The 12,500-nt window shown below is 39.3% G+C and overlaps 1 protein-coding gene across 1 annotated transcript in view; it reads right to left on the reverse strand.

The window, feature by feature from the left end:
• LOC307257016 (uncharacterized protein) overlaps positions 1–12,500 on the reverse strand; it is a gene marked incomplete at its 3' end in the record, with an annotated part of 40,982 nt that overhangs the window by 350 nt on the left and 28,132 nt on the right. Inside the window, exon 18 of the mRNA XM_080036130.1 lies at positions 930–1,012. Within this exon, the coding sequence (XP_079892256.1) occupies positions 930–1,012 (83 nt within the window). The remainder of the gene's footprint in view (positions 1–929; positions 1,013–12,500) is intronic.

Genomic DNA, 12,500 nt, shown 5'->3' on the forward strand with positions numbered 1-12,500 from the left:
ACACACACACACACACACTCCCCCAATTCCCCCGTTGGGATATCCACCAGCAGAAACACCAGCTTCCTTCCCCCGCTCTCTCTCTGTCCCTCCCTCTCTCTCTCTCCCTCTCTCTCTCTCTCCTTCTCTCTCTCCCTCTCTCTCTCCCTCTCTCTCTTGTTTAGCTAATCATTTCATTTCTTCACTTCTTTTTGAAGAAGAACAAGAAGCAAGCAAAGAAAAGAGAAAAGCTTACACGGCTTTAGTAGTGTGTGTGTGCGTTTGTCATCTTTTCTCTGCCTGAACCCTCGCGCACACTTTTTTCATTCCGCGGTTAAGCTTTTTTTTTACTATCTACTCAAAAGCTTGTTCAATCGCAAACCCCTTTTTTCTCCCTCTGTGATCCTTCTTCCACGGCAGGTCTCTCAAGGCGCTCCCTCTCCCCGGCACAGAGCACTCATCTTTGGGGCTCCTTTGAGATGCGCGACAGCCTCCTATGGTCCTTCTGCTTTTAACTTCATCACATTGTGCAGCAACAGACAGACAGACAGACAGACGCAGCTTTAAAAGGATCTTACTAGAATCCCACACGGAGCATTTTGGTCTTGCGCTGGGACCCCGGTGTGTATGTTGTACTTTAGGGAACACAACCTCACTCTACCCGCCCCTATTCTAACCACCTAAACCACCTTTTCTTATACTCATAACCACAAACTGGTGATATTTTGCATTTTTTGGCATTTTTTTTCCCATCCCTTTTTTGGCCAATTTTCTTTCGTATTTTTGATTTTTTTTCCAGCGCTACTTCCACACAAGAAGGATTACTCTTTCTGTCTGCTCGGTGTCTGCGCGGTGAACACGAGCTTTTCCTCAAGGACTCTTTGGTTTGACACTTTTTTTTTTATCGAGATGTTTTCCATCCAAGACAGCCTCCCGAGGGGGGCGCTGACCATGAAGGAAGAGCCGCTCCCCACCGGCATGACCCCCGTGCGCTCGTGGATGCAAGGCGCGGGGATTTTGGACGCGAACACAGCTGCGCAAAGGTACATTTAAGACTCATTTCTATAGGCGATGCATAGCGATTTACACTATTACATTGAAGGCTATAACACCAGTCATTTAGCGGACCCTTTTATGCTTTCTAAAGTCACTTGCAAGTGGAGAGAAAAATCCCTACCAAAAAAAAAAAAATATCCATGCAACTTTTTATCTCAAATCTCTCGTGCTCTGTTTTATGAATGATTTTGGACGCGAACACAGCTGCGCAAAGGTCCATTTACTACGCATGATGTACATTATAGGCTATACTACATGTTTACAACACATTTCAATAGGCTATACATTCATTTAGCGGACCTGTTTTTGACACGAAACAACTTACGCTACAAAAAAATAAATCATTTGCAAAATACCTACAATTCAACTTTTCACCTAATCTCTCATGGTCTATTTGAGGAGAATTTGAACGCCAATACAGCGGCACATTTACAACATTATTGAAGGCTGTTCTACCAGTCATTTAGAGGAACCTTTTAAGCTTTCTAAAGTGACTTACAAGTGGATGTATCCTAGAAAGAAAATCCGTATTAAAAAAAACCTACATCGCAACTTTTCATATCAAATATCTCATGCTCTGTTTCATGAATATATACCAGTGATTTCGGACGCGAATACAGCTGCGCAAAGTTACATTTATAATAGAATATTGTAGGCTATATGCATGGCATTTAACAGACGCGTGTACCCTAAATAACTTAGTCTACAAAAAATAACCTTTCTAAAAATAGCACCTTGCAACTTTTCATCTTATATTTCTCATGCTCTGATTGACGAATGCCAGTTTTCTGCGCGCACAGATGTACATTGACACTCCATGAACATTATAGGCATTACTACCAGTCATTTAGCATAGAGATTTAGGCTATGCAAATCAACTTACAGCTAGAAGTAACAAAAAAAAAAGAAAATACAATGCAATGCAACTTTTAAATCTCATATCACTCTTGCTCTGTTTGAATGAATATCAGTTATATTGAGGTACATTTTCATCAGGCTATCCACTCAATTTTCAAGCCTTTATTGTCATTGTACTTTGCAATACAATGAAGTCATGAACGCTGCTTCTGCGTGGTGCATGCAATAACTACATTTAAAAACACAAATATAGTATTACAAAATATGTCTTATAAAAGCAAGTGGCACAGACAGTGTTAAAAGTGCATAACAGTGTCACATACATTAGACTGCATGTCATTTAGTAGCAGATGCCTTATTCAAAGAGATGTACAACAGTAGCCTATATTACCTTATTATAACCTTTTATTTAAACATGTTACTAGTCTAATTGAGATTAAAAAAAATCCCTTTTCAAGAGAGACCTGGCTAAGATGGACAGCATTGGACAGTTACATTTACACAAATTGACAACATATAACTTCAAAATGCACCTTAAGGTTTAGTGCAATTGTGAATACATACAAAAATATTGATTTAAACATTTTCAAAACAATTTTCAAATGGAGTCAGATTTCTAACTGTTAACAACGGCTTTGAATTCATTGTAGTGATAGAGTGACTAGATGCTTAAGTGTGCATGTCATTTAGTACGCGCGCGCATATTCAAATCAATTTACAATTATAACGGGAGGAGGTATAGAACAAATTATCCTTTGACAAAATACACTACAATATAACTTTTCTGCTCATATCTCTACTTGGTTTTATTAATGCGACAGTTATACTGGTAGCAAGACTCAATCTGTTAAAAAAAAATATCTGTTTGGCATCTTGCACGAGCCGGACGGTTGTGAGAAAAGTCAGTCGCGCGCAGACAGAGCTTCCCAGTCACTCCGCGAGACAGAATCATCCTCAGAGTTCAAACCCATTTCTCACACTCAGTGCAAAGACAGTAACAGCTCCAGTGCACGCGCTATGCTTTCATGTGAATATGTATAATACAGGACTAAATCACTAAATGGACGCATATACTCAGATAAAGCCAAAAACTTTAAGTCCAAAACTGATAATTTAACTGAAAATCGTTGAAAAAAGCGTCTAGATTTGTAGTTTTCTCTTAATTTCCATGCAAAAATGACCGAGTTTTGCTTATAAATCAGAGAAAGTGAAACATTATAAAGAGAAAAGGCATAAAGACGTATCAATAATAAACAGTGTGTCGTCTATTTGTGGTTATTTCAACGCAGCAGGAGCAGGAGAATGGTTAATGATTTTTCAGCGGTGTGCTCTGGTTCCTCTCACGCCGCCTGTAGCGTCTCTCAGTCGGATCCGATTTCATCCATCGCCCGGTAGCCAAATCGCGGAACCAGACCAAAACGCCCAATGACTTCCACAACCTTATAGTGTGTTAATACCCGCTATAAGCAAGTTGAAATATCGCGTGTATCTTTCACACTGATGCTGTGATAGTCTAAACAGTCTCATTTGTTAATTTAAACTGATGTGACGTGCGCTTTTTGTCTGTGCGCGGACATATCTCACTCTCACACGCGCTTGTCGGGACCCTTCAACAATAACCAAAGCGTATGAATGAGACACTTATAGCCTTACAATTAGTTCACTATTAGTTAATCTAATCAGAATGCAATATAATCTTAAACACAATAGAACAGTCAAATTCTAAGGCGAAGAAATTCTCCCCAAGAACGTGAATTTTTGAAGCGGTATTTTTTTTAATTTATTTAGGGAGCAACTCTATAAGCAAATAAAGCAACTTTTAGAGGCAAATAAATAATTTTTTAACTGTGTAACATGTTAAATTGAACTATTGTGTGTCCCGTATACGTTTAAAAGGCAGGAGGAATTAACTAAACATGACAGGAGCACACGCGGTGGTATCTGACACGCCGCGGAGATGCACTTAGCAATCAATTTCACCTTTTTTTTCTTTTACCCACAATCTTAACGCTCTTAAATGATCGCAAAACGGAAAGAAATATAACTCCCCCATACGCCACAAGTGTCTGTTCAGCTTAATTACATTGGTCTGATTTAAATAGTCGAATAAAATGAGCAGTTTAGAGTTTAGAATTAAAAATATAACCTTATTCAAATGTGGAATTTTTTAAAGGTCATAAAAAAGTAAAATCTTCCTAATTTTTCAACTCAAACAAGGTCTTAAGCGCCTAAAATACTGCTGTTATAACGGTATAGTTTTGAGGGGGGTATAATTGCCTAAGTGGAGTGGATAAGAGGGGGGGAGACAGACAGACATAGCCCGTTTAACTCGAATAAATCAATAGACGAATTCACAGCGCTGAAGCCTACAGTTTAAATCACATGTGACGAGAGATAGTCCACTTTAACAGCGAGCGATGGGCATATCCGATTTTACACACTGCTGCAAGTGAATGGGGCATTTTTTTTTTTTTTTACTTATAGATATCTTCATGAAACTTTGCGAGTTGATTATTGACATTAAGACAATAATCTTTTGTATTGCAAGTTTTCCCAGATATGTTTGGATAGATTTGCAAATTTGGTGATTTCCAACTAATTTTGTGTACATTTGCATCTATTTGAAGTAGCTAGATGTTGGATGAAGCCAGAGTTAAAAATCTTTATTTCATTTTTATAACATATTAGAGTCCAACGTTTTTACAGAATAGATTGCATTTTTCATCATGTTTCTAAGAAGAAAATGTCTCATAAATCAGACAATGAATAACATATGAACAAATCCTTCTGTAATAACCTTCAGAATAGTGCTGAGAATGATTATGGAAAGTTTAGTTGATGTAAGTGCTTTAGAAGTTGAGATTAAAAGGGGCCGTTAAAGATGGTTGTATAGGAGAAATATACAGACGCAAACAGACAAGGTTTAGTCAAATAAACACCTGAATGTACATGTTGGACCTTTGATTTATACTAGTATGAAAGAAGACATGTTATGGAAGATAAATAGACACACAGGAATCTCAATTTGCCCAGTGCTTAAAAAATTTATGTTTTACGTGCCGCATGTCGTCTTGAATGAACTCTGGTTGCCTCTTGTAGTTTGAAATATTAAAAACGATAAAGAACAAATACCTGAAAACACCTGTTTCTCACCAAAATCATTTAAATTCTTCACCTAAATGTGAAAAAACGTTATTTCTTAATATGAGCCACACCAGATTAAAGAAACTGAGACATACACACTCACAAAGAGCAGTTCGAAAAATTATATTTATGCAACTTTACCACACCTTAATGACATACAATCACTGCTTCATTTGTAGGTTAATCTATTGTGTAACTTCCTAATTCATTGATTATTCATTTATTCTATAGAAATACAGTGAAAATGAACCAACAGTCATATTCAGATGAGAATTTTTTTTTTTTTTTAAGATATTTTTTTGGGGCATTTTTATGCTTTATTGATAGTGTAGAGACAGAGTTGAAATGGGGCAGAGAGGGAAGTGACATGCAGAGAACGACCGCAGGCTGGAATCGAACCCGGGTCCGCTGCTGGCCGAGGCCCATGGGGGGAGGGGGGGACGCCCTACCAACTGAGCTAAGGGCGCCCCCAGATGTGTAGTTCTTGTCCGAAATCTCAAAGTTACTCAGTTAAATTCTATAAAATCGGTAGAAAATGTTGATTTTTTTGAAGTTTTGTCAAGATACATTTTGGCAGTCACACACACACACACACACACACACACACACACACACACACACACACACACACACACACAGACTTGAATTAGCCGTCAAAACTAATAAATTAACGTATTATTATCGGACCGATCCTTTCCGAGTTGCAGCTCTCAGTCCAGCTGTGTGTTAAACAGATGCATGTGTGCAGAACATAGGCGGCTTCGTCTGTGTCACACGTTTACACATTTTCATCATGTTTTCAATTAGGAAATGTCTCATAAATCAGACAATGAACACCATGTGAACAAATCCTTCTGTAATAACCTTCAGAATAGTGCTGAGAATGATTATGGAAGGTTTAGTTGATGTAAGTGCTTTAGAAAGTGAGATATTTGGTTCAGAGCATTGAGAAAAAAAAAATAATGTTGAGATAATGTCCGTTAAAGATGGTTGTATAGGAGAAATATACAGACGCAAACAGACAAGGTTTAGTCAAATAAACACCTGAATGTACATGTTGGACCTTTTGATTTATACTAGTATGAAAGAAGACATGTTATGGAAGAGAGGGAGAGAGAGAGAGAGAGAGAGAGTATGAAAGAAGACATGTTATGGAAGATAAATAGACAGAAATCTCAAAAACTGACCAGTGCTTGAAAAAACATAATTTTTTGGTGGCCGTGTCTGAGCTAAAAGGATGTGTGTATGTTTTAATGTGTATTTGAGAAGGAGACATAGCTTTTTAAATATTACTTTTTGTCATTTTCAAGCTTTATTAGACAGTACAGAGTTGAAATGGGGAGACAGAGAGAGAGAGAGAGAGAGAGAGAGAGAGAGAGAGAGAGAGGGGGGGAGGGGATGACCTGCAGTAAAGGTCCACGAGTCGGATTTGAACCCGCGACCACTGCAACGAAGGCCGGAGCCGATATGGTACACGCTCTATCCACTACACCACCGGAGCAGACCCAGAAACATAGTTTTTTAAGCGTTTACAGAAGCGTGAGTTTGTACAGATGAAGGTTTTGAATATTTTACATTTGTCAGATCCAGAGTGTGATCATGTTTCTCTCTGTTGCTCCGTGTTCAGCCGACAGATAAATAATGAAACTCACATCACTGACTGTGTGTGTGTGTGTGTGTGTGTCTCTGTGTGTGTGTCTGTGTCTGTGTGTGTGTGTGTGTGTCTTTCTCTGTGTGTGTGTGTCTCTCTCTCTGTCTCTGTGTGTGTCTCTCTGTGTGTCTTTCTCTGTGTATGTGTGTGTGTGTGTGTCTCTCTCTCTTTGTGTGTGTGTGTGTCTGTGTGTGTGTCTGTCTGTCTGTCTGTGTGTGTGTGTGTGTCTGTCTGTCTGTGTCTGTGTGTCTTTCTCTCTGTGTGTGTGTGTGTGTCTCTCTCTCTCTCTTTGTGTGTGTGTGTCTCTCTGTGTGTGTGTGTGTGTGTGTGTGTGTGTGTGTGTGTGTGTGTGTGTGTCTCTCTCTCTTTGTGTGTGTGTGTTTGTGTGTGAGAGAAAACACTATCATCAAATATAGAACACATTTGCCTTTGAGGTTTGAGTTTGGTTTTCAAGTTTATTCAACATTATAGCCCTTCTTCTTCTGAACCCTACACCGACATTCAGACCAAAAATATCTCCTTAAAAATTTAAGTTTTAAGGTGAAAAAGCTAGAAAAATGAGAGAAATGTCTTCTAGAAGTCACCTATTTATATCAGAACAATAGTTTAAAATGCAGGGACGCAAGAAAATTAATGTGTTTAGTGAATAATCTATGTAAAAGCACAAGAATGGACCGTTTTATATGTGATTTAGAGCTGTTGTTATGTCTATATTATATACATTAATCCACACACATTAATTATTATTTTTTTTTTAGAGATATTTTTTTTGGCATTTTTATGCTTTATTGATAGTGTAGAGACAGAGTTGAAATGGGGCAGAGAGGGGAGTGACATGCAGAGAACGACCGCGGGCTGGAATCAAACCCGGGTCCGCTGCTGGCCGAGGCCCATGGGGGGGGGGGGGCCCTACCAACTGAGCTAAAGGCGCCCCCTACATATTCATTGTATTCGTCTTTATTTAAATGACTTATACAAATGTCCAACCAGGCTAATGTCTGACGTCTTGTTATTCAATGTTGATTTTTATCTATTTTTTGGCATTTTCAAGCTTTATTAGACAGTACAGAGTTGAAATGGGGAGACAGAGAGAGAGAGAGAGAGGGGGGGATGACCTGCAGTAAAGGTCCACGGGTCAGATTTGAACTCGCGACCACTGCAACGAAGGCCGGAGCCGATATGGTACGCGCTCTATCCACTACACCACCGGAGCACCCCCCAGTATACCAGTATATTTGAGTAGCACATTTTCATAGGCATCTGAATACTGTCTGTACCTAAGCCGTATGTCTTAATGAGCAGTGTGATTTTGTGTGTGTGTGATTGTAGAATGAGTGTGTGTTTTGAGTAGCAGTTGTCCGTGAGTTGATATTTTGCACACTTGTTTTATTGCATTTGTTTTCTTTTGGTGTTTTTGTGTGTGTGTTGTATTGTCCGTGCAGCAACTTGCTCTTGTCGAAAAAAAAAATTTCCCAAGGGAAACAAATTATTATTATTTTTTTTTTTTAACCTTTATTTCTACAGGTAAATCCCATTGAGACCGAAGACTCTTTTACAAGGGAGACCTGTTTTCCTTTCCCACGTTACCATTCACACACACATTCATACACCGATAGCAGCAGGCTAACTATCGACATTCACACGAGGCAAGGTGGGTGAAGTGTCTTGCCCAAGGACACAACAACCATGACACAGTCGCCCCAAATGATAGAATCTGTGTCTTGGACAAATTGAAGGGTTAATATAAGAGGTGTAGGGAGCGCCCTTTTCTCAGTTGGTAGGGTGTCCCCCCCCCATGGGCCTCGGCCAGCAGCGGACCCGGGTTCAATTCCAGCCCGCGTTCGTTCTCTGCATGTCACTCCCCTCTCTGCCCCATTTCAACTCTGTCTCTACACTATCAATAAAGCATAAAAATTAAAAAAAAAAAAAAAGAGACATATTTTACTCAACATCATTGTAAATTAGGGTCAAGGCCTAAATCGATCTTTCGAGGAAATGAAAAATATCTTTGAGCAATAAGATTAATGTGTTGTGTTTAGAAGGGGATTTTAGGATCATTGCTAAAGGTGCAGTCAGTGATTCTGGAGAACGCTTGTTGTCAAAATCACTTTTTGTCAAAATCAGTGAATATCTCCTCATGATCCACTACCTGTCTGTACTGTGTGTGTGTGTGTGTGTGTGTGTGTGTGTGTGTGTGTGTGTGTGTGTGTGTGTGTGTGTGTGTGTGTGTGTGTGTGAGAGAAAAATACCCAGATGTAGCCTAGGTTGTGTATTAACAGTGGATTTCTTTTCAGCACACACACAGTACAGACAGGTAGCAGATCATGAGGAGATATTCACTGATTTTGACAACAAGCGTTCTCCAGAATCACTGACTGCACCTTTTAAGGGAAGACTAAGTTATTACGTTGACTGATATGACGCTTATTGTAGAAGTGTAGAGATATTTTTTTCTGTCGGTTGGAGTGGTCCGATTGATGTATTGCATTTTATTTTTATTTTTAAGATATTTTTTTGGCATTTTTATGCTTTATTGATAGTGTAGAGACAGAGTTGAAATGGGGCAGAGAGGGGAGTGACATGCAGAGAACGACCGCGGGCTGGAATCGAACCCGGGTCCGCTGCTGGCCGAGGCCCATGGGGGGGGGGGATGCCCTACCAACTGAGCTAAGGGCACCCCAATATGCTGCATTTTGAAGGAGAATCAAGCTACACATATTTTCAACTGCAGACGCATATGAGTGTGTGTGTGGGCTGTTGTAGGAAGAATCTTTTCAATAATCTAGGACATTTTGTCTTTTGTGGTTTGAAGACACATCTGTATTTGTCGGTGCATGTGGTATTTTAGCAGTACGGACAGGTAGCGGATCATGAGGAGATAAGCACACACACACACACACACACACACACACACACACACACACACACACACACACACACACACACACACACACACACACACACACACACACACACACACACACACACACGGCTACAGACAGGTAGCGGATCATGAGGAGATATTCACTGATTTTGATAACATAACAAGCGTTCTCCAGAATCACTGACGGTAGCATCTCTATTGTCCGTGCTTGTTATACAGCTCCGGAAAAAATGAAGAGTCCAGTCTGGATTTTTCTTCAATCTTCATCTCTACATCACTTAAAGCTGCAGTGTGTAGAATTTTGGGTTTTATTTCCTAGCAGATTTTGTAGAAAGTAATTATAATATCAATAAGTACATTTAATTTACTGCATAATACCTGAATTTTTTTTTTTTAATTATTATTTTTTCCCTTAGAAAGGGTCTCATATATGTCCATATTTCTGCATATCTTGGACCAAGGCCTAGTGCCACCATCTTGAAAGTGTCATAGTTGGAATGTCATCAGGTGCATTGTTTAACATTTAGAATTGTTCTTGTCCTTGAAGGCCACTGTAGCTTCTGTTATTATTCTAAAGGGTTGGGGTTACCCAGGGAGCGTTGCATTCTAGAACTTTGTGGAACTTACTTGATGATGTCATATTACACACTGCACCTTTAATGGAAATGCTCTTTAATGACAATATTTTTTGGGGGGGAAATTTGGTAGAAATGTTGTCAGTAGTTTATAGAATAAAACCAAAATGTTCATTCTACTCAAACATATGCCTCTAAATAGTAAAACGAGAGACACTGAACATTTGGAGTCAGTGGTCTCTTCATTTTGTCCAGAGCTGTATTTAAAAAGAAAGAGAGAGAAATAGAGAGAGAAAGAAAGAGAGAGAGAGAAAGAAAGAAAGAGAGAGAGAGAGAGAGAGAGAGAAAGAAAGAGAGAGAGAGAGAGAGAGAGAAAGAGCTGTTTATAAGCAGGAGACGGTTGGAGATTCCTGTTTTCACATTCTGAGATTCTGTGTAAAACATGCAGCACAAACAGGGTGACCTCTTGACCTCTAGTTACAGGTTGCATAACGTGTGGGTGTGTGTGTGTGTGCGTGTGCGTGTGTGTGCGTGTGTGTGTGTGTGTGTGTGTGTGTGTGTGTGTGTGTGTGTGTGCGTGTGTGTGTGTTGGTGTGCGTGTGTGTGTGTGTGTGTGTGTGTGTGTGTGTGTGCGTGTGTGTGTGTTGGTGTGCGTGTGTGTGTGGGCGTGTCGTGTCGGTGTCTGTGTGTTGGCGTGTGCGTGTGTGAGTGTTGGCGTGTGTGTGTGTTGGCGTGTGTGTGTGTGTGCGTGTGTGTGTGTGTGTGTGTGTGTGTCTCGTATAATGTTTTCATCACAGTGAGAATAGAAGGCGGCAAAAGGTTTATAAGGATGACATGTCCTGTTCTTGATGCTCCTGCAGTAATCTAGCAATGATATGCAGGTTAAACTCGTATTATTAGAATATCATGGAACATTAATTGGAATTGAGGCAAGAATTCATGCAAAAGGGGCCCAAACCAAGTACTGAGTACATATGGATGATTATACTTTATAGAGGGCCGACATTTCTGTATTTAAAATCCCTTCTTTATTGATTTCATTTAATATTCAAATGTTCTGAGATTTTGAATTTGGGGTTTTCATAAGCTGTTTGCCATAAGAATCAAAATTATAACAGATAAAGGCTTGAGATATCTCACTTTGCATGTAATGAGTCTATATAATATATTAGTTTCACCTTTTAAATTGAATTACTGAAATAAATGAACTTTTGCACGATATTCAAATTTTTCGAGTTTCACCCGTAATTCATTTAACACAGTGAGGCTCAAATTAAATCAAATCAAATCAGTTTTATTTGTATAGCCCAAAATCACAAATACATTTGTCTCAGTGGGCTTTACATTCCATACAATACGATACAATATGACACCCTGCCCTTACACCCTTAGCTCGGCTGAGAAAAAACTCCCAGTAAAAAACCCTTTACCGGGAATAAAAAAAAAACTGAAGAAATCTCAGGGAGAGTGGACAGAGTAAGGGATCCCTCTCCCAGGACGGACATGCTGCAATAGATGTCATAAGTAGAGAAAAATCACGAAGGAGTTTGATCATTGACCAGGTGATTACATGGTAACACTAAAGTAAAGTGTGAATAGTGTGGATGCAGGAAGACTGCACAAGTGGATTTGTAGTGAAAACTTTAAGGAATAAAATAGACATTTAGGAATAGATAAGAGGCAGAAATAATGATAATAATAATAATAATAATAATAATAATAATAATAATAATAATTTTTATTTAAAACCTTTTTTCATACAGGTAAATTCAATTGAGACCGGAGACTCTTTTTCAAGGGAGACCTGTTCCCATTCCCACGTTACCACATTACCATTCACACACCGATAGCAGGTTAACTATCAGGAGACATTTAGGGTTCAGTGTCTCTTTGCCCAGGGACACTTGGACATGTGGCGGGGAGACGGGGGATCCAACCACCGACCCTGTAGTTTTTTTTTTTTTTTTTTTTTTAACCTTTATTTAACCAGGAAAAAAACCTATTGAGATTAAAAATCTCTTTTTCAAAGGTGACCTGGTCAAGACAGGCTGTGTGTGTGTCTGTTTCTGTGTGTGTGTGTGTGTCTTACCCTGCTTTTCAAATCTCATACTCTTCCGTTATACAATACGAAAATATTTTAGTTTGTCCCAATACATGATGTCAGATGCAGCGTGCTGAAAAATACCCAGATGTCCTACTACATCCGGTGGTGATTTTTTTTAGTGTTGAAACCAGCAGCTTTATGGAGGTTCTGACCCACAATCCACTGCAGCAGAAGTTACACATCACATGGACTGAGCCTCCCAGTGAAAACAACCAGCGATGAGACGGATATATAAGCAAGAGGCAAGAT

This window comes from Ammodytes marinus, assembly GCF_949987685.1.
Source record: "Ammodytes marinus genome assembly, chromosome: 10".
Classification (NCBI taxonomy): domain Eukaryota; kingdom Metazoa; phylum Chordata; class Actinopteri; order Uranoscopiformes; family Ammodytidae; genus Ammodytes; species Ammodytes marinus.